Source organism: Megascapheus bottae, chromosome 14 (genome assembly GCF_031878675.1).
Source record: "Megascapheus bottae isolate mThoBot1 chromosome 14, mThoBot2.hap1, whole genome shotgun sequence".
In the NCBI taxonomy this organism is placed as follows: Eukaryota; Metazoa; Chordata; class Mammalia; order Rodentia; family Geomyidae; genus Megascapheus; species Megascapheus bottae.
This window is the reverse complement of record NC_143522.1, coordinates 30504761-30525560: the sequence shown is the minus strand read 5'-3', so window position 1 is coordinate 30525560 and position 20800 is coordinate 30504761. Positions and strand designations below refer to the sequence as shown.

Here is a 20800-nt window from a genome sequence, read left to right as displayed (position 1 = left end):
TGTGTGACTCAAGTTTGAACTCAGGGCCTTGTACTTGCTAGACAAGTACTGTACTACTGAGTCAACCCTCTAGCCTATTTTGCGTTGCTTATTTTGAGACAAGGTCTTGCATCCTGCCTATTCTCCACTTTATGTCATAACTGGGAGAATAGACGTTTGCCACTGCACTCATTTTTTAAAAAATTCTTTTATTTTTTTAAAGAAAAGTTAAAAACATTATTTTTAAGTAGCTGATTTCACCTTTCTTCTGCAGAAATATGGAGTCTTGAAGACTTCTGCTGGGTCCTTTCTGACGTCTGCCTCCCACATCACTAGGAGACAGGCATGGGCTACCACTCCCAGACTGCAATGAGAATGGGTCTTGGGAACCTTTCTGCCCCTGCGAGGCTTAAACCCCAATCCTCCCTTCAGAAGTAGCTCGGCTCATAGGTATAAGCCTCTGGCGCCCAGCTTTCCCTACACTTTCTTCTTACCTAGATGCACCACCCTCGCCTGGCATCCTGCCTCAGCTTCATTCTCTCTCTTCCTTTCCTCTTGAGGACCACACATGACACAGGAAAAAGCACTTGTCAAGTGTGAAAACACCATGGGCTGGCAGTCCTGCTCAGCATTCCCCGAAGGTGTGCAATGGTTTCTCTGGTCTTGTGAGGGCAAGGACAATGAACGCGAGGGTGTGCAGTGTGTCTCCACACACCAAGGGCTGACTGGAATTCCCAAAGCACCCGCTTCTTCCCTGGTCCCGACACACCCAGTGTCAGGGCATAGGTCAGCCTGCAGATGTTGATTAGATGGGAGCCAAAACATTTTGTGGAGAATTCTTACAATTCAGCGATTTCACACAGTGTTTCTATAGCTGTAGTATCTATTGCTAAGGGGGTGAAGTAATAACGTCTTATGCAGTGACAAAAGTGCAGCCCAAGAGGACAGAGAATGATTTTAGGAGGTGAAGGGATGTTCTCTCCGCAGAAGGTGGTTTGATTCCGGTTGAACAGAAGACAGCCAAGATTACTCACAGGTTTCGGGGGAAACCACCCTTCTCCCCGTTCTGTTCATGCGAGTGGGATTTCTAACGATTCACAAAGGCAAATGATGGCTATTTCAGAACACTTTCCCTCCTCTGATCATTGTGTTCTAAGAGCCATACTACTCAAGAAACATGGTTCTAGGAGGTTTGTTTAAATCCTAAGTCACCATATGGTTGCCAATGATACATCTGGAAAACAAAGGCACAGACTGACCCATGCCTTTGACAGGTGGGCCATCATGGATGGACAACCAAATAGACAAAACCAAGTGCATAGAGTGAAAGACTCTATCACACAGACAGAGATCCTCTGAGCATTCCCTGAGCATCACGGCTTAGTTGGGAGACCAAATGGAGGAAGCACGGGCCCTCTGACAAGAGGCACTAAGAAGGCAGGAAGCATGGTGAAGCCCTCACCACCTCACCACCGCTGGGGGATGATATCCCTTGGGGAACAAAGGATTTAAGCAGCAAGTACAAGCTTACTGAATTTTCCATGAACTCACTAGGCTTACAACACCCCTTTCTCCCTTGGCATAGGGAACACCTGGCACCTAGTAGGTCCTCAGGTACTTGATGAGGGGAATGTACACACATCAGTTACTCTGTTAACTGTAACACTGTAATTACCTGAAAACTGTGAAACATGTCGGAAACCTTAAGCTCTCAACTATAATGTAATTACAGTCCTAATCAGGTTCCTAATTGTACGCTCTTCTATAGTGTAGTACATTTCCTCCTGAACATTTATTTCAAAGATAACAGGATGACTGGGCAGTTCCAGGACTGTCTTCCTCTAGCCCATCTCCAAGTACTACCGATGAGCCCTCAACAAATATTCAGGGTCTTTACCCAAGGCCAGAACTGTCTCAAGAAATACAACTTTCCATCAGAATAGATGCTAGAATGTTATTTAAGAAGAAAATAACAACAAAAGTACTGTTCTTATTTCTGAACAGTTGGCTATTTTCATAATCTATTTGAATGCAGGTTAGGCATCTCTTACCTAAAATGCTTGGGCGGGGGCACAAATGCTTTGGAATTTTTCAGATTTTGAAAATATTTTCAGGTCATATACATGATGATATCCTAGAGATGGGATTCATGCTAACACATAAAATTCCTTTTCCTTCCTTCCTTCCTTCCTTCCTTCCTTCCTTCCTTCCTTCCTTCCTTCCTTCCTTCCCTCCCTCCCTCCCTCCCTCCCTCCCTCCTTCCTTCCTTCCTTCCTTCCTTTTTTGGTCAGTCCTAGGGCTTGAAGTCAAGTCCTTGGGCTTTCTCAAGACTAGCATTCTACCATGTGAGCCACAGCACTACTTCTGCCTTTTTCTTTGTATGTGATACCAAGAAATCCAACCTAGGGCTTTGTGCATGCTAGGCAAGCACTCAACGCTAGGCTACACTCCCAGCCCCAAACATTCATTATGTTTCACATTTGTATATCCTACACACAGCCTGAAGGTAATTTAAAGTATTTTTTTGCTGGTCCACTGGGTAATGACTGTCGCTCCAGCTACTTGGGAGGTGGGATTAGAGGACCATGGTTCAAGGCTGGCCCAGATAAAAATTAGTGAGACTTTATCGCAACCAGTTGGGCACCATGGTATGTGCTACCTACAGAGATGGATTAAACAGGACGACTGCTTTCTAGAATAGCTAGCGCATAAATTCGAGACTATTCTAAAAATCAAAGCAAGAAGGGCTGGAGGCATGGTTCAAGTGTTAGGACACCTGCCTAGCAACTGTGAGGATCTGAAAACCGATTTCTCTTTTCTTAAATTTTGTTTATTTTCTTTCTTTCTCTTTCTTTGCCAGTCCTAGAACTTGAGCTCAGGGCTCGAGTACTATTCTTGGGTTTTCTCAAGGCTAGATCTCTACCGCTTGAGCCACAGCATCACTTTTTTCTATGTATGTGGTATTGAGAAACTGAACCTGGTCTTTGTGCATGGTAGGCAAGCACTCTACCACTAGGTCAGACTCCGGGCCTCATAATTTCATTTATTTTATGAGCCCACATGAGTAATAAAAGAGGTTTCATTGTGATAATTCCATAAATGTGTATAGTGTACCTTGAACAAGCTTATCTCCTTTACAGAAGATGGGAAGAAACCAGAAATTGAGGCAACTACCATCTGTGCGATGAAAATTTGATTAGATGGAGCTGACAACAGATAAGATATGCAGAAAAGATTAGTGAACTTAAAAAAGCAAAAGAAATCAGCTAGGGCTGGGAATGTGGCTTAGTGGTAGAGTGTTGCTTATCATACATGAAGCCCTGGGTTTGATTCCTTAGTACCACATATACAGAAAAAGAAGTAGCACTGTAGCTCAAGTGGTAGAATGCTATTCTTGAGCAAAAGAAGCTCAGGGACAGTGCCCAGGCCCTGAGTTCAAGCCGTAGGACTGGCAAAAAGAAAAAAAAAAAAAAACAAAAGAGGAGAAAAGAAAAAGAAAGAAAAGAAAAAGCAAAAAGAAAAGAAAAAAGAAAGCATATAAATGAAACAGGGGGAAAAAAGGAATAAAAAATAGTCAGGGGGAGGGAAGTGGGGACAAAAACATGAAGAGTATCAATGTGTGAGAAGTAATGCACCCATTACCTGACAGGTGAGGTAACTGTAACCCCTCTATACATTACCTCGACAAAAGAAAGAAAGGAAGGAAGGAAGGAAGGAAAAAAGAGTCTGAGTGAACCCATGGGGCAACTCTAAGCAGCATAACACACATTACTGTGGTTCCCTGAGGATTTTTATTGGGGCCCTAAAGAACTTTAAAAAAATTTTTTTAATATATTTTTTATTGTAATTAATAAAAGGATTACATGATATTTGCCAGATAGAAGGTGCATTAATTCACATACATTGATACCCTTTCACATGTCTTGGTACCCATTACCCTCCCCCCTAAAGAACTTTTAGAAAGAGCAGGGGATAGAAAAAACTATAAATAAACTCTAAACAAGAGAAATGAAGGAAGCTGCACAAGCAGCCAGCCTGTGGGAGGTGGTAGGGATAAGGGAAGAATTACGTCCACAGCAACAGAGACAAGAATGACAGCCGATTGCAGGTGTGGTGGCTCACACCTGTCATCCTAGCTACTCAGGAGGCTGGGATCTGTGGATCAAGGTTCAAAGCCAGCCCAGGCACTAAAGAACATGAGACTCTTATCTCCAGTTAACCTCAAGAAAATAGAACTGGGGGCTGACTCAAGGGTAGGGCCACAGCCTGGAGATGAAGGGCTCAGGGACAACACCCAGGCCAAGGGGTAGGGTGGAAGCCATGAGCTGAAGAGTTGGGACAGCGCCCAGGCTGAGTTCAAGCCCCAAGACCCACAAAAAAAAAAAAAAAAAAAAAAAAAGAATGATGGCTGATTTTTCTCAGGAAGCAATGCAAGCAAGACAATAAGAAGACCTTCAGACAGATAAAGTCTGAAATAATTTGCCACTTGTAGACCTCTTCTTCAAGAAACAGCAGAGACAAGTCCTTCAGGCAGAAGGACTCACATCAGACAAGCATCTGGATGCCATGCAACAACACAGACCACAAGTATTAACTATCCAGGTAAACACAAAAAATGCTTTTACACACATTACTTCAATCTCCTTAAAGGCTAAGTGCTCAAAACAAAAACAACAAATGTTCCAGGGTTTATAATATGAAATAAAATGTCTGATGGCAATTATAGGAAGGCTGGGTGGGAGAAGAGAACAGAAGGATACTATGGTGATTTTCATAAACTCGTAATGACACTCATCGCAAAATGTATCATAAAATATATGCTGTGATAAAGTTAAAGATGCATTCTAAAGAGGTAAATGAGTAAAGTCAAACAACACTCCAGTACCAGTGGCTCACACCTGTGCTGCTTACGTCCTGGAAGGCTGAGGCCTGAGGATCCTAGCTTGAAGACTGCTCTCTGCCGGGAAGGCTATTGGCCTGAGCTCAGCCGACCACCAAGAAGCCAGAGGTGGGCCTGTCAACCTAGCTACTCAGCAGGCAGAGATCTGAGGATCGTGGCTCAAAGCCAGTCTGGGCAAGAAGGTCCATGAGACTCTTATCTCTAATTAACCATCAGAAAACTGGAAGTGGTGCTGTGCCACAAGCGGTAGAGTGGTAGCCTTGAGCTGAAGAGCTCAGGGACAGTGTCCGGGCCCAGAGTTCAAATCCTACAACTGACAAAACAACAACAACAACAAAAAAACCTTCATAAAACCAAAGCAATAATCCTTGCTTGGCTTGGGCCTTTCTTAATCATAGTCTTTCTTTCTTTCTTTCTTTTTTTTGCCAGTCCTGGGCTTGAGCTCAGGGCCTGAGCACTGTCCTTGGATTTTCTCAAGGCTAGAGCTCTACCACTTGAGCCTCAGCACCACTTCCGGCTTTTTTCTATGTATGTGGTACCGAGGAATCGAACCCGGGTCTTCATGCATGCTAGGCAAGCACTTTAACCACTAGGCCAAACTCCCGGCCCATCATAGTCTTTCTTAACACAAGGAAACACAATCAGTAAAGACACAAATTATAAATTGGACTTTACCTAAATTAAAATTTTATCTTTGTATAATACATTATTAAAAAGTAAAAAGAGAGAGAGAGAGAGAGAGAGAGAGAGAGAGAGAGAGAGAGAGAGAGAGATTGATTAGAGATGTGGCTCAGAAGTTAAGAATGCTTGTCTAGTAAGCACGAGGCCCTCAACTCAAGTGCTAGTACTACCAAAAAAACAAAAAAAAAAATGAACAACAACAAAAAAAACCCTCCTCAAAACAAAAAGAAAAAAGCCAGGCAAGTGGTAGGTAGTCTGAGAGAAAATATTTGTGAGTTGTATTATCTGGCAATGAAGCTATATATCCAGAATATGTACATAAATTCTAAAATTCAAAAGTAAGAAAACAAGTCATTTAAGAAAAAATGGCTGGGTGCCAGTAGCTAATGCCTATAATCCAAACTAATCAAGAGGCTGAGATCTGAGATCTAAAGATGTGTCTGAAAAGTTGAAGCACCAGCTTGAGGCCCCATGTTCAAACTCTAGAACTAGCTAAATAAATAATAAAAATGAATTTATGATCTCATTAAAAAATCATTATTTAAAACAAAAGTCTTGGGGGGCAGGAGTATGGCCTAGTGGTAGAGTGCTAGCCTTGAGGAATGCCCAACGACGGTGCTTAGGGCCTGAGTCCAAGCCCCAGGACTGGCTAAAAATGTCTTGGCTGACTCTGGAAAGCAGTGTGGAGGTTTCTTAAAGAACTGAAAATAGACCTTCCCTATGATCCTGCCATACCACTTCTGGGCATCTATCCTGAACATCATGACCCAAGATATGATAAGGACACCTGCTCAGCTATGTCCATCTCTGCACTATTCACAATAGCCAGGCGATGGAAACAATGCAGATGCCCTACTGCAGATGAATGGATACAGAAAATGTGGTATATATACACAATGGAATTCTACATAGCCAACAGACAAGATAAAATAATGGCATTCGCAGGGAAGTGGATGAATCTAGAGCAAATCATGTTGAGTGAGACAAGTCAAGACCTAAGGAACAAAAGGCACATGGTATCCTTAATATGTGGCTATTAGATCCAAACAGTACAAGAGCGAGGACTCAATAACTGCATACCCAAAGCTATGGACATGGTACTGGAAATATAAACATAAAACTACATAGACATAAAAACCTATGACTCTATACACATAATGTTTTATTTCTTAAATTAATATGTATCTATGACATACAAAGCCTCAGCCTAATTTTGATTATGTTCTAAAATCTAAGTGCCAGTGATTGTACAGAGATTCCCTTCTTGAACACTTGTTAAACATGTCATTTGAAATATAAAAATCAATGTTAATAAATTCTTTAATAAAAAAAAAAGTCTTGGCTGTGAGTGTGGCCTAGTGGTAGAGTGCTCGCCTAGCATGCAAGAGCCCTAGGTTTGATTCCTCAGCACATATACAGAAAAAGCCTGAAGTGGCACTGTGGCTCAAGAGGTAGAGCTCTAGTATTGAGCTGAAAGTGTCTAATGACAGTACCTAGGATCTGAGTTCAAAACCCAGAACCAACAAAACACAAAAGTTTTCTGTACTTCAAAAAGTCCCTACTGGCTGGGAACATAGCCTAGTGGTAGAGTGCTCTATTAGCATGCATAACCCCCTGGGTTTGATTCCCTGGTACCACATACTCAGAAAAAGCCAGAAGTGGCACTGTGGCTCAAGTGGCAGAGCATTAGCCTTGAGCAAAAAGTGTCCAAGGAGGGGGTTGGGAATTTAGCTTAGCAGAAGAGCCCTTGCCTGATAAGTGCAAGGCCCTGAGTTCAGTTCTCAGCTCTGGAAACAAACAAACAAACCCTTGTTCAAGGACAGTGCCCAGGCCGAGTTCAAGCCTCAGGACTGCCAAAAAAAAAAAAAAAAAAAAAAAAAAAAAAAAGAGTCCCTTCTTCCTTCTCTCTCTTCCCAGGGTTGGCATTGAATCCAGAACCTTAAGCATGACAGGTTGAGTGCATTACCATTGTGCCACCTCCTTGGCCCTTAAAGCTTTATTTTTAAATCTAACTTGCCATTGATGCTCATTCTTCTTTATTGTAATTTTGGTAAATTATTTTAACTTTGGGAAAAATAAAAACTAAGCAAAACAGGGAATATGTGATTTAAAATTTTACTTAAAGGGCTGGGAGTTTGGCCTAGTGGTAGAGTGCTTGCCTACCATGCACGAAGGCCCGGGTTCGATTCCTCGGTACCACATACATAGATAAAAGCCAGAAGTGATGCTGTGGCTCAAGTGGTAGAGCTCTAGCCTTGAGAAAGTGCAAGGACAGTGCTCAGGCCCTGAGCTCAAGGCCCAGGACTAGCCAACAAAACAAAACAAAACAAAACAAAAAAAACCCCACTTTACTTGAAATAAATCTGTCAATGATTTGAAACTTCACTGGTTACCATACTACCCCTTTTAAATTTAGAACATTCTTTCCTTTCCCATTTCAGAAGCATGGTAACTCTTACAAGTAATACTTTCCAGAGCACACTGTTACTGTCAGATATAAAAATAGGAAGGTAAGTTTCCAATCCCGATCTGTAAGTGGAGCATGGGACAATAATCTTGGGGCCTTGAGGGTACCTGGCCAACCCATCCTAGGGGAAATTCTGAGGCCAAAAAGCCTTGCAAGTTAACCTTTAATCATGTGACCACAGACTAAAATAAAAGGTGGAGCTCATTTTCCTGGATCAAAACACAAGTCTTCACATGAACCATCTTCCTATACACAGATCATGTCTCATCCTTTCCTTTAGTGATCTTCTGCCCCTCCCCTCTTTCCTCCTTTCCCTCCCAGCCTCTCCTCTCTAGCCTTTTCTCCTCTCCTCCCCTTCTATTCCCTTCTTTCCCTCCTATCCATCCATCTATCCAACAATCTGTTGTGGTTCTGGAACGTGTTAACCCATGGCTACCATTTGAGCCATGTCTTTGTCCTTTTGCTTTTAGTTTTCAGATAAGAGTTAATTTTTTTAAGGCCAGACTTGGACTAATCTTCTTACCTCTGCTTCCAGAGTAGCTGGGATTACAGCCTTTTGTTGTTGTTGTTGCTGGTCCTGGGGCTTGAACTCAGGGTCTGGGTGCTATTCCTGTGCCTCTCTGTGCTTAAGGCTAGAGCCACAGCACTATTTCTGGGTTTTGATTGGTTAACTGGAGATAAGAATCTCATGAAGGCCTTCTTTCCTGCTTGGGCTGGATTCGAACCACGAACCTTAGATCTCTCGGTCTCCTGACTAGCTAGAATTACAAGTATGAGCCCCTGAAACCTAGCTGTATCACCAACTTTTTAAAAAGTTGTTGGTTGCTGATGATGACAAATGTGGTACATGATCATTATTAAATATTTTAAAAATATAATAAAGGAGGGAAAATCTATACAATCAAACTATCCAAAAACAGCTACTATTCAGAGCTTGTACTATATTATTCTAGATTTATTTTATGATCTGTAAGGAAATGGAACCAATAAGCCAATCTATGGTATGTATGAGGCTGCCGTTTATTATTATTATTTCTTCTTCTTCTCCTTCTCCTTCTTCTTACGTGTGTGGGTCATGGGGCTTGAACTCGGCCTGGGCGCTGTACCTGAGCTCTTCAGCTCAAGGCTACCACTCTACCCTTGAGCCAAGTCCCACTTCCCATGTTCTAGGGGTAAATTACAGATAACAGTCTCAGGTCCTTTTGTGCCCGGGCTGGCTTTGAACCTTGATCCTCAGATCTCAGCCTTCTGAGTAGCTGGGGTAACAGTGTGAGCCACCACACTGGCTTGAGGCTGCAGTTATATGATTGCCTTCCCATTCCAATTTTGGTTTCCTTTCATAGACTTGGTTACATGTTGTAAACATGTTACAAACATGGAATTGGCCTCTGGCCACATTTAGCCTATTGTATCCAATCACTATTTAGCCTAATGTAACCAATTTTTCTGTCAAGTATTTCCACAATGTAACTTTCTAAACAGGGAAATGGAAAGACAAGTGAATGCCAGGTATCAGAATGTGAAGCAAGTCAGCACAAAGGGGGAGAGCTAAGCAACTTCCCAGCCCGCATTCTAAACCGCCCTGGAGGAGGGTCTCTTGGAGGACTGTCCCTTTCCTGTGTGCTTCTGGGGCTGGGAGAAGACGCCAAACAGTAACTTCATGTTGGGTCTTTTGGCCTAAGGCAGAAGACCGCTACCGCCTTTTGCTTAGAACGAACCCGAACTTGCAGAATCAAACCATTCACCTAATGCACGCGAAGCCGGGCACAAAGTGACTGGCCCACCCTTCTAAAAAAGCCTTCTTCCCTCCCAACTCCACTGAGTGGTTTGCTAGGTCACTGCAAAGCTCAGGCACAAGCAGGAGACAGGCAGGCTGTTTGTGACTAGTGCCAATCAGTTTCACTCCTTCCAGGGAGCAGCCAGCGGCCACTGTCACACGGAGATGTCAGAGAGCCCAAAGCTCTACACAAGCAGGGCATAGGATATGGGCAGAGACTTGTCCCCTGGAATTGTGGACCAAGTATTCCCATATGTCTGTTTGACAATCCACCTTTGAACATAAACAGTGTGCCTGACACGGGTAACTCAGGGCCCATAGTACTTTGCTGAGGTAGTCTTCTACTTGCTGAAGTCAGAAACTCAGTATCTCAATTCAAATCCTCTAGCCAATAGTGCTTTCACATTTGCCATTTCCCTCCATCCCCACAGCCACTGGCTTATCCCGTCCACCAATTCTCTGCAACATTTTAGCAGTCATGAATCCAGTCCCTTACACCTCCATTTTATGTTTCTTCTGAATCATTCTTCACAGGGCAGAGGAGAGGATGTGGCCGCAGCCCTCCGGGCCCAGCCTCCTTAGGCTTCATCAAGTTCCTCCCTGCTTGACTCTAGCCTTACTCAACTGGGTGCTCCTTCTTTTCTTTATCTGGAGCTTGTCTTCCCTGACAACAGGTCAGGTCTTCAGTGTTCCTGCTTGCCCCAGGCCACTCAGCTCTGTCCCTAGCTACTTCCATCCCTCTCAGACAAGTATGGGCAGGCTTTGGGAGGGCTGAATGTGTATTAGCTTATTCGCTGGGAACACCCCAAGAGGAAGCACAGTGCCAGAATCCTGAGTGATCCGTGTAGTGATTCAGCTCAGTCTACTGGGAAATTCCAGAGTCCAAGGGCTGTAAAGTGCCTCCCCCCCGCCCCCGCCAGCCAACTCATCCACATACCCACCTACATAAAACCTGTTTGGCCTCAAGTGATGCCTGTTCAAGTGAGTCTCAGTGTCCAAGTCTAGGCAAAAAACTGCATTGAACACATAAGCACGGTGTCAAGTTCAGTGGAGGAAATGCAGGAGTCTAACTTTTCTGTCAGGGAAATTGCAGTCTCAACATGGTGGTCAGTCAGGAAGACTGCTCAGGTTTACGAACAACCCAGAAGCAGTGGATATGGACAGCTGCTGTAGGCCACCCCCAGAGGCCTGCTTCTGAAAGGCACGTGGGACCCAGAATCTGGGCTTCTGATGAGCTTTTTGATCTCAGGACCCTTTAAACTCCTAAAAATTACAGAGGATCCCAAAGAGCTTTTGTTCATGAGAGCTGTATCTATCAATATCTATTGTACTAAAAACAAGCCAGAGAAATTAAAAAACAGCAATTGTCTCCTAATCCAAACAAGAAAACACTTATGAGAAATAACTATATTTCGCAACTACAAAGGAATGCAGTGACATTGCTTTATACTTTTCAAAGCTCTTTTATATCTGTCTTAAAGAAAAACCAGCTGGATCATCATATCAGCTTCTGAATCAAAAGTTTCTGGATGACATCTACCTCACACAGGAGGCACTAAAGAGGGATGAGCACCTAACCCCCTTTTGGGCAAACGGGCTTCATTGCTATGGAGAGTGCTATGTGGGCAGTGAATATGGTCTGTCCTCATTCCATTTAAATCCAGTGTAAGGCTTCCACGTGAATGGACTTCTTGCTATAAATGATTTTCTTGTGCCACTCTTTGGTTATCTGAAAATGGCTTGGTTTACTTACATAAATCTTCCCAATGGAAATTCACTTCAGGGTATCTATTTAAAACATCTGGGTATTTAAAATATCCGGGAGTTTGGTCTTGTGGTAGAGTGCTTGCCTAGCATGCACAAAGTCCCAGGTTCAATTCTTCAGTACCATATACACAGAAAAGGCCAGAAGTGGTGCTGTGGCTCAAGTGGTAGAGTTCTAGCCTGGAGAAAGCCCAAGGACAATGCTCAGGCACTGAGTTCAAGCTCCAGGACTGGCAGGTGTAGTGGCTCACGCCTGCAATCCTAGCTATTCAGGAGACTGAAATTTGAGGATAGTGGTTCAAAGCCAGCTCAGGCACTAAAAAGTCTATGCAAATCTTATCTGCAATTAACCACCAGAAAACATAAGTGGTCCTGTGGTTCAGGGGTAGGGTGGTAGCCTTTAGCTGAAGAGCTCCGGAACAACACCCCGGTGCAGAGCTCGAGTCCCACGACTGACCCACCCCCCCAAAAAAACCCCCCAAAAAACAAAAAACTATTCCTTCCCAAAATGACCAAACTCAAAATTCTCTTAGGAGCTCAGATTCGATCACTGACCACAAATACCACCAGTTTGTTTTCCATAAGTTGCATTTTCATTTTGTTGAGCTTTGGAGAAAATATGCACTAAAAATATTGAAGTCTGAATGACAGGTTTGTCTCTCAGTTATTTTTCAGGTAAAAACAGTCTCTGTGGAACAGCAGCAAGTTTGGCTTCCAACTCTGCTACCTAGGAGTCTCCCCCAACGGGCTTTGGCCAAGCCTGCAACCTAGAGCCTGGGCATACTCATACCTGGTCTTGTACAGTACTAAAGAGCCATGAGGTAATAACAGTAATACAGTCTGCTTCAGCTAGACCACGAAGGAAGATGGGCCATTCTTGTTTCTTATATGTTACAGCTATGGATATACCAGATAGTTCAGTGGCAGAGAAGTATGGCAGACTCCATCTTCCAAATTAACCAGTAAAAAGCCAGGGAGGAGATGAGACCCAAGTAGTGCAAGTCAAGCAAACAAAAAGCCTGAGTTCAAACTTCAGTACTGTCCTACCCCAAGGCTAACAATAACTTAAAATAATCAAGCTGATCACAACTGGTGACAGACAAGACAAAACTAGAAAAAGGACATTCCTTAGAATCCCAACAGATAAGAGAGAGACTGGACAAGTGTAACCACATTAAAAAAAGGAAAGTTTCTACACAGCTAAGGACATAGTTACTAAACCAGAAAGACAGTCAACAAACTGGGAAAGGATTTGTACCAGCAATATGACAGACAAGTGCTTATTATCCAATATATATAAGGAGCTCAACTCCTCCCAAACCTAATAAACCAGTCAGTACATGGGCAAGGGAGCCAAGGAGAGACTTTGTAGAAGAGGTAAAAATGCCAAAGAAACACACGAGGAAATGCCCATCATGCCTGGCCGTGAGGGAAATGCAAATCAAAACAACCCCGAAATTTCATCTCACCCCTGTAAGAATAGCCAACATTATGAATTCAAACAACAAATGTTGGTAAGGATGAGAGGAAAAAGGAATCCTATTGCCCTGGTGGTGGGAATGTAAGCTAGTATAACCACAACCACTCTAGATAGCAGTCTGGCAGTTCCTTAAAAAACTAAACATAGATCCAGCCATACCATTCCTAGGCATCTATCCTAAATATCATAGGCCAGGATATGATAAGGACACATGCACATATCCATGTTCTTTGCTGTACCATTCACAATAACCAAAGTAGGGAAACAACCCAGATGACCCACAGTAGATGAGTGGATCCAAAATGGAATACCTATACAAAATAGAATTTTACTCAACCATCAGAAAGAATGAAACAGTGTCACTTGTAGGGAAATGGATGGAATTAGAACAAATCATGTTTACGAGAGGTAAGTCAAGCTCAGAGAGACAAATGGCTCATGTTCTCTCTGATATGCATAAGTTAGATTTATGCACTAGGATATGACAAAGTATACAGGATTCTAGATACTAACACACAGTGAGACCAAAAGAGGATACTCGTAGGAGAGAAACACAAAGGCTCAACACCTAAGTGCCTCTGAGAGCTTTTCCAGAGGTTCTAGCAGGGGAGCACAGACACTTGTATACCCTGATGAAGACCGGTCCTCCTCTATCGGAGATGGCCGTCCTCTTTGACCAAGCCTGCAGGTTTGCGAGGGAGAAAGGGGGCGCCCGCCTTGCCAGCCAGATCAGCCAAAATCAACCCTGGCCACCAATGGGGTGACACATGTTGCAGCCAGATCACCTTCCTCCTCTTTGTATTTATATAAAATAATATACAGACTGAAACTAACTCCAAGATATAGAAACAAGTGACCTCTTTTTTTTCCCTTTTTTTTGGGTTAGTTTTCACTTTTTGATGATTCTGCCTCTTAGTCTATTCAAGTATACATCTTTGGAAGGGTACAGAACTCAAGGGAAATACAGATGAGAAAGTATAGTGGTGGAGCTCACTGGACACTGATGAAAGTGAACTATGCGACTCCTGGGTGGAGACTGGAGGGAGGGACGGGAGAGAATGAGGGAACAGAAGACACTGTACAAAAGGAGATGTGCTCATTACCTGACTCACAGAATTGTCATCCCTCTGTATATCACCTCTATAATACCAATAAAGTAAATTAATTTAAAAAAGGTTATTCCTTCCATCTTCTTTATTTTTCCCCAAAGCAAGCATACTTTATTAGTTACTTTTCTTACTTCTGTGACAAAATATCTGACCAAATAACTTAAGGAGGTAAGAGTGGTTTGGGCTCATGGTTTCAGAGAGTTCAGTCCCTCTTGGCAGGAAAGGGAAGGCATGGTAGAACAGCTTACCTCAAGGTAGACAGGAGGAGGGAGGAGAGATGAGGGACGGGGAGGAGGAACGAGTAAGCCGATTGGGGACCTGACATAATGTTCAAAGGCACACCTCCAGCTAGGTCTCACCTTCTTCAAGTTTCCACAACCTTTCAAATCAGCTCTGCCAGCTGGGGGTTAATGTTTAAGAAAAAAGCCCATGGGAGACATTTCATTTTAAGCTATAATATTCTTTTTTTTTTTTTTTTTTTTTTTTTTTTTGCCAGTCCTGGGCTTGAGCTCAGGGCCTGAGCACTGTCCTTGGACTTTCTCAAGGCTAGAGCTCTACCACTTGAGCCTCAGCACCACTTCCAGCTTTTTTCTATGTATGTGGTACTGAGGAATCGAACCCGGGTCTTCATGCATGCTAGGCAAGTACTTTAACCACTAGGCCAAACTCCCGGCCCTAAGCTATAATATTCTAACCCTGGTCTCTAAAGTCTCATCATCATCTCATAATATAAAATCCATTTACTCCATCTTCAAAGAGTGCCAAAGTCTTGAACAGTTTCAACATTGTTCATTAAGGACCAATTCAAAGTCTCTTCTGAAAACTAAAACAAACTATTAGTTTAAGGCCCTGTAAGATCAGAGAATGTTAATGGCACAAAGTAAACACTCGAAATTCCAAAAGGGAGGAATTGGGCATGGGAAGAAAGAACAGGCCCAAGTGAGACCTAAAGCTTTCTAGGACAAACACTATTATTTCCTACCTGCATGTCTGTCATTGTGCAAACCGTGTTGTGACTTGAGCAGCAGAGGTCTGGCAGCCCTGCTCTGTGGCACTGCGCACTATAGCCTGCAGGAACACATTTCACATTCCAGGGTCTCTGCTGTAGTTTAGTTGTCACCTTCCCAACAACTTCACGCATTGCCTGGTCACACCAGGACCACAGGGACTCAGACTTCTTCATATATTTCCTGGCCTTTCAGGCCCTTCCTTTGACCCTAGGAAGCCTCTGCTCTGTACCTTGCCTTTGGTATTCCTGGAAAACCAACATCGTGTGTGGAGGAGGCCAAGGTCTACAGCCAGCTGAGCAGCAGTCTGGCCCAGGCCCCTCAGAGCATGGGTAGACCAGGCTCTGGGTGGCTGGGTTCTGAGCACAGTGAAATGAATCTCAGGAAACAATTTCCTAGGTGGCCTCGTGTAAGCAGGATGTCCTAAGATGCTCTCTCCAAGCTAAGGTCTTTCTCCAATGAGTCTGGTCAGGCTGCAATGGGTGGGGCCTTACAGAGTCCTGAAAAACCCTCAAGGCACAGTGCTAGGTTCTTTTTAATGTTGTTAATCTCTTCAGCAACCTTATCACACTTTCTGGGCCCCAGTCCTCTGTTTTCCAGGTCCTTCTATTCTGCATTTTGTTCATAGTTTTTACTGTGATCCTGGCTGAAAGCAGCCAACAAGAGCCACTTCCACAGCTGAAATGATGGAATGCCTTTAAAGCATCTCCTACAAATTCTCAGGACAAATTCTTGTAAAGTACGACACACATGCCTCTAGTCTAATTCCAGGCAGAGGCAGTCCCGTTTCCTCGAGGCACAGGCTTTCTGTCTGCTTGCCGATAGGCAGCCAGTCTTCTGAGCTCCCAGCAGCAGTACCTGCTATGCTCTGCTAGGGCACCCTAGCCTGCTTTCCAAACTCTTCCAAATCCTTCCCACAAACCAGTTCCAAAGGCTGAGGACTCACCACATGGTCAGGTGTAGTCAAAGCTATAAATGTTACTTTTCTGTACTACTTTTTCCCATCCTAAATACTGGGACAGAAACAAGACTGGGAGCAAAGATGGGTGTGGGCTCACGGGGAAGTTTCACAGGGAAGTTTATTTATATCATAGTGAATAGGAAGCAGGGACAAAGAAGAATGAGATATGAAGAGAGAAAAGAGTAGAGTATGAGAACAGACTGGGGACTCAGCATAGCTTTTAAAAGTATACCCCTTGTGATCTTCCTCTAGGCTCCACCCCTGACTGCCACCAACTGTGGATCAAGCATTAAAGACAGAAACCTAAGAGGAGAGAATCTTTCTTTGTTGGTCATGGGGCTTGAACTCAGGGCCTTAGTGCCGACCCTGAGTTCTTTTGCTCAAGGCTAGTGCACAACACCTTGAGCCATAGGGCCACTTCCGGCTTTCTGGTAGTTAATTGGAAATCAGAATCTCTTAGACTTTCCTGTCTTGGCTGGCTGTGAACCTTGATCCTCAGATCTCAGCCTCCTGAGTAGCTAGGATGACAGGTGTGAGCCGCCAGCATTCAGCTAGGGGAGAACATTACATATTCAAACCATGACATGTATGACGTAAGAAATAAACACATTTTCAGTCAAGAAGGCATTACATCCTGAAATATGTCAGTTGGGGAGAATATCAATAACCTACCAAACAGTTCAATGAAAAAATAAGAATTTAAAATTCTAAATTAAGCAACAATGACTCACCAGTCATGGGATGAGGGGGCGCTAATTTCAAAGGCAGACAGAGTAGCAGAAAAATATCCCACAAAACAGTTATTCTGTGTCAAATTATATGAAATTTTGGTAGCAGCATCAAAGGTAATATTCTCAGGTACTATTTCTGAGCCAAGAAAAGGAGAAAGTAAAGAGCTGCAGGTGGGCTGGAAACAGTCCTTCAGAGGACTAAGGTTAGGGACTGATGAAGCTCTCAGATGAATTGCATGATAGACTGCCTCAGCCAATCAGGACATAGCCCGATCTGGTATTGAATGATGGAGGTTTGTCATCCAAACAGCATGGGCTGTTCTGGTATCAGTGTGGTCCTACAGATATTGTGCATTATTCCACATTATTCTACATTATTAGAATTTCCCTGCATGAGTATAGAAAACATGTTTACTTCCAAACTAAATAAGGGCTCTTATTTATTAATGTTACATATATGAAAAAAAAGTTTTGAGGATGAAATAAATACAAATTAAAGTTTTAACATTTCTATCACACATGGTAGTTTCTGGGGATTGAGTAAGTTAGTAAATATAAAGCATCTATTATATAAGCAATTCTTACATATTATATTCAGGTCCCTAAGAGGCATAAATTCTGTCACAATTATTATCTCTCTAGCCCATCACATGCTATGGGGAAAGCCCCCATTCTTCCTAGGTAAATACACATGTTAGAGGAGGAAGAGGCTGTCCTACAAGCATCACAGTCCTGTGGTGGCTTTAGGGTTGGGACCCAAGGTTAAGCTGTAGTCACTTACCATATGGACTACTTCTGGGTAAATGGGCTCTGTGATCACATTCCGATTATGGGTGATATATTCTACCATTTCACTTAAAGCAGCTCGTTTTACTTCCTTCCACTTCAGGTCACTCAGTGGGTCAGAAACAAAGTCAAAGAGGACACAACACTGACGTAACTTCTGGATGAAAAGCTTCTCTTGATCTGCAGGAGGAACATCTGCAAAACAGAAAGTAAAACACGTTGGTTACAAAATTTGCTTAACACAAAGGGGCTGTGAACCACATTTTAGTGTTTTTCTATTTTTATTCTGAATGAATACAAGTCCAAGAAAAAAAGAGATGGGGTGGAGGTAGAGACATTAAGCATTTCCTCAACAAATGAAAAAGAAAAAGCTGGTCACTTCTCAGATCGCAGGCCTGATATGATCGTTTGCTAAGTTCATCGCTGCTCAGATCACATGGCTAGTAAGACAGTGTATTTTTTTATTCTTTCAAACCATGTTGAGAGTATTGCTCAAGATAAATCCCCTCTTGGTGCATTCTCTGCACAAATTCTCTCTAAGCATCAAATCAGACTAGGCACGATCCAGGACAAACAAGAACAAGAGGCAAGCAGTACGTCTCCAGTGGCGGTGAGAGTGGGTACATTTATTTACACCAGGCGACTGCAGACCATTGGCTGAGGGGGTTCAATGGGAAGGAAGGGTGTTTCCTCTTGCTGTAAACTGCCACAGGAGAGGGTGCAGTGGCTGTCCATCCTGGCTGAGAACCACAGAAACAACCTGGTTAGAGATCCCTAATAAAAACGCCTCCTCGGTGCTCCTCAAAGCCCATTCCATTCCTTTTTCTGGTCTGCAGTCCACGCACATGTGATAAGGAACAGCACTCATGACGACACTATTACAGAAATGGAAATGATGATAGTGACCATTGTTCAGTGAGTCCTAACCTTGACATCCTTTTCTACCTAGTTTTTACAAGAAGACAACTAAGACAAACAGATTTAGAGAATTACTAACGGGTGCAACCGAGGGGGCTGGCTGCCGTTCTGGGGAGATGGGATCTGTGTAATGGCGGGTGGCAGTTTTTGATATGTGCACTGAAAAGGTATTGGAGAGTGCTCAGAGACTCACGTAGCTCTATGAACCAGTACTTTCCAAGTAATTAACAAATAAGTCTTATCATATAACTTGGGAGAGCTGAAGTCACTGAATATGCAAGGCAGACCACTACTTTTTTTAAAGCCAGAAATGAGAATTTAAAAAAATATATAATTCTATTGGTATTATTAAGGTACATCTAGATTTGCGTTGTTGGTTTTTTTTTTTTTTTTGGGTGCAGCTTGTGTCCCCAAGCATTTTTTGCTCAAAGCCAGTGCTCTACCACTTGAGCCACAACGCCACTTCCTGCATGTTTGGCAGAGATATGAGGTCTCAGGATTTTCCTGTCCTGACTAGCTTTGAACTGCAATCCTCAGGTCTCAGCCTTCTGAGTAGCCAGGATTATTGTGGTGAACCATCCATGTCCAGCTGCCACTGGTTTAATGAGATAAAATGTACAGACTCATTGATATGCTTTTACATTCCACGTTGTGATTCCTTTAAGGAGCTACTACAAAGTTTTGGTGCAATATCACAGAAAACGTCCATCACTCTCTGGAATGGCCATTAAAATACTCTTCTCTTTTCCAATCATGCCTTTCTATTTATATTTTTATTTATTTATTTATTTTTGCCAGTCCTGGGCTTGAGCTCAGGGCCTGAGCACTGTCCTTGGACTTTCTCAAGACTAGAGCTCTACCACTTGAGCCTCAGCACCACTTCTGGCTTTTTTCTATGTATGTGGTACCAAGGAATTGAATCCAGGTCTTTGTGCATGCTAGGCAAGCACTCTACCACTAGGCCAAACTCCCGGTCCCCCAATCGTGTCTTTCTACACGCAGCCATAGCAACGTTTGATCTGAATGTGAATGCTGAACCCGCCGAGAACCCAGGTATCACCTATAAGCTAGGATTACAGAGATTTATGAAACAATCAAACAATACATGCTCATTAAAGTTGATTTTATTTTGGAAAATATATCTATTTTCATAATAATGCTAACTTCTATCAACATGTAGTAAGTTTATTATTATTTTTTTTTTCCCGCTCATGGGGCTTAAACTCTGGGCCTGGGTGCTGTCCCTGAGCTCTTCAGTTCAAGGCTATTGCCCTGCCTCTTGATCCTCAGCCCCACTTCCTGTTTTCTAGTGATTAATTGGAGATAAGAGTCTCTCAGATTTTAGTGCCCGGGCTGGCTTTGAACCTGCATCCTCAGAGCTCAGCCTCCTGAGTAGCTAGGATTACAGGCCTGAGCCACTGCACCTAAGTTTATTATTGTGAATGAGTTAATAAATATATGTTAGCATCTTCCTTCTGGTTAATTTTGAAGCTAAAAGTCACTTAAACAGAATCTCTTGGGGCCCTGGTTGCTTTTAGGAGTGTAAGCGTTCTGGAGAATAACCGTGCATGTTGGCCTCACCCCCACAGAAGGTCTGGGGGGACTTAGGCTGTCCTGTTGTCCTTCAGTCAGAATACTGTGTTTTTGCTCTGGTCCACAGTTCCTCCCGCTGCACACTAGCTGTCAATACCCAGTACAGGTTCATTTCCGAGGCCAGCACTTAGCACTTCCAAATGTTTTGAACAGCTAGCTATCTGCTCAAGAGGGGTGGGCTGTGAGGTCAGGGACATGTGACTGTTTCCTAGCTCACTTCATGCCCAGTGATGGCCTTAGAAACAGCTGGTACGTGAAGGACACTGCTCCCTCAATCCCATCGCCTCTTTGTGTGAAGCCGTGTTTTTCCCATTTGCCAAGCTTAATGTTGAGGAAAGCGGTGGACAGGCTGGGGGCTGGAGTAGGACACAGAATCCACATTCCAAACCCTGAGAACCATCAATTGATCCTAAACACTGCATATCAAGTTATAATGTACAGGGATTTTACCATCCAAATACCTAGCCCTAGTTGTGAACAGGGTTCATTTTCTAAGTTACCTCCTTGTTTGCCTTTGTTCCTCTTTCATTCTGTACTCTGCTTATATCCCAATTGCCTAGGGTGCCTTAAATGAGTCCATAGTCACTGTTCCAGCTTGTCCACAGCTTCTCACGGTCTCAGTACCACAGAGAACTATGGAGCCTATA

The 20800-nt window shown here is 43.2% G+C and overlaps 1 protein-coding gene across 9 annotated transcripts in view; it reads right to left on the bottom strand.

Annotated features, from left to right (window-relative positions):
- Positions 1–20800, bottom strand: part of Ppp2r5c (protein phosphatase 2 regulatory subunit B'gamma) — a 130735-nt gene that overhangs the window by 33769 nt on the left and 76166 nt on the right. For all 9 annotated transcript variants that reach the window (XM_090344851.1, XM_090344852.1, XM_090344846.1 and 6 more), the window contains one exon: positions 17638–17837. In XM_090344851.1, coding sequence (XP_090200977.1) covers positions 17638–17837 — 200 coding nt within the window. The remainder of the gene's footprint in view (positions 1–17637; positions 17838–20800) is intronic.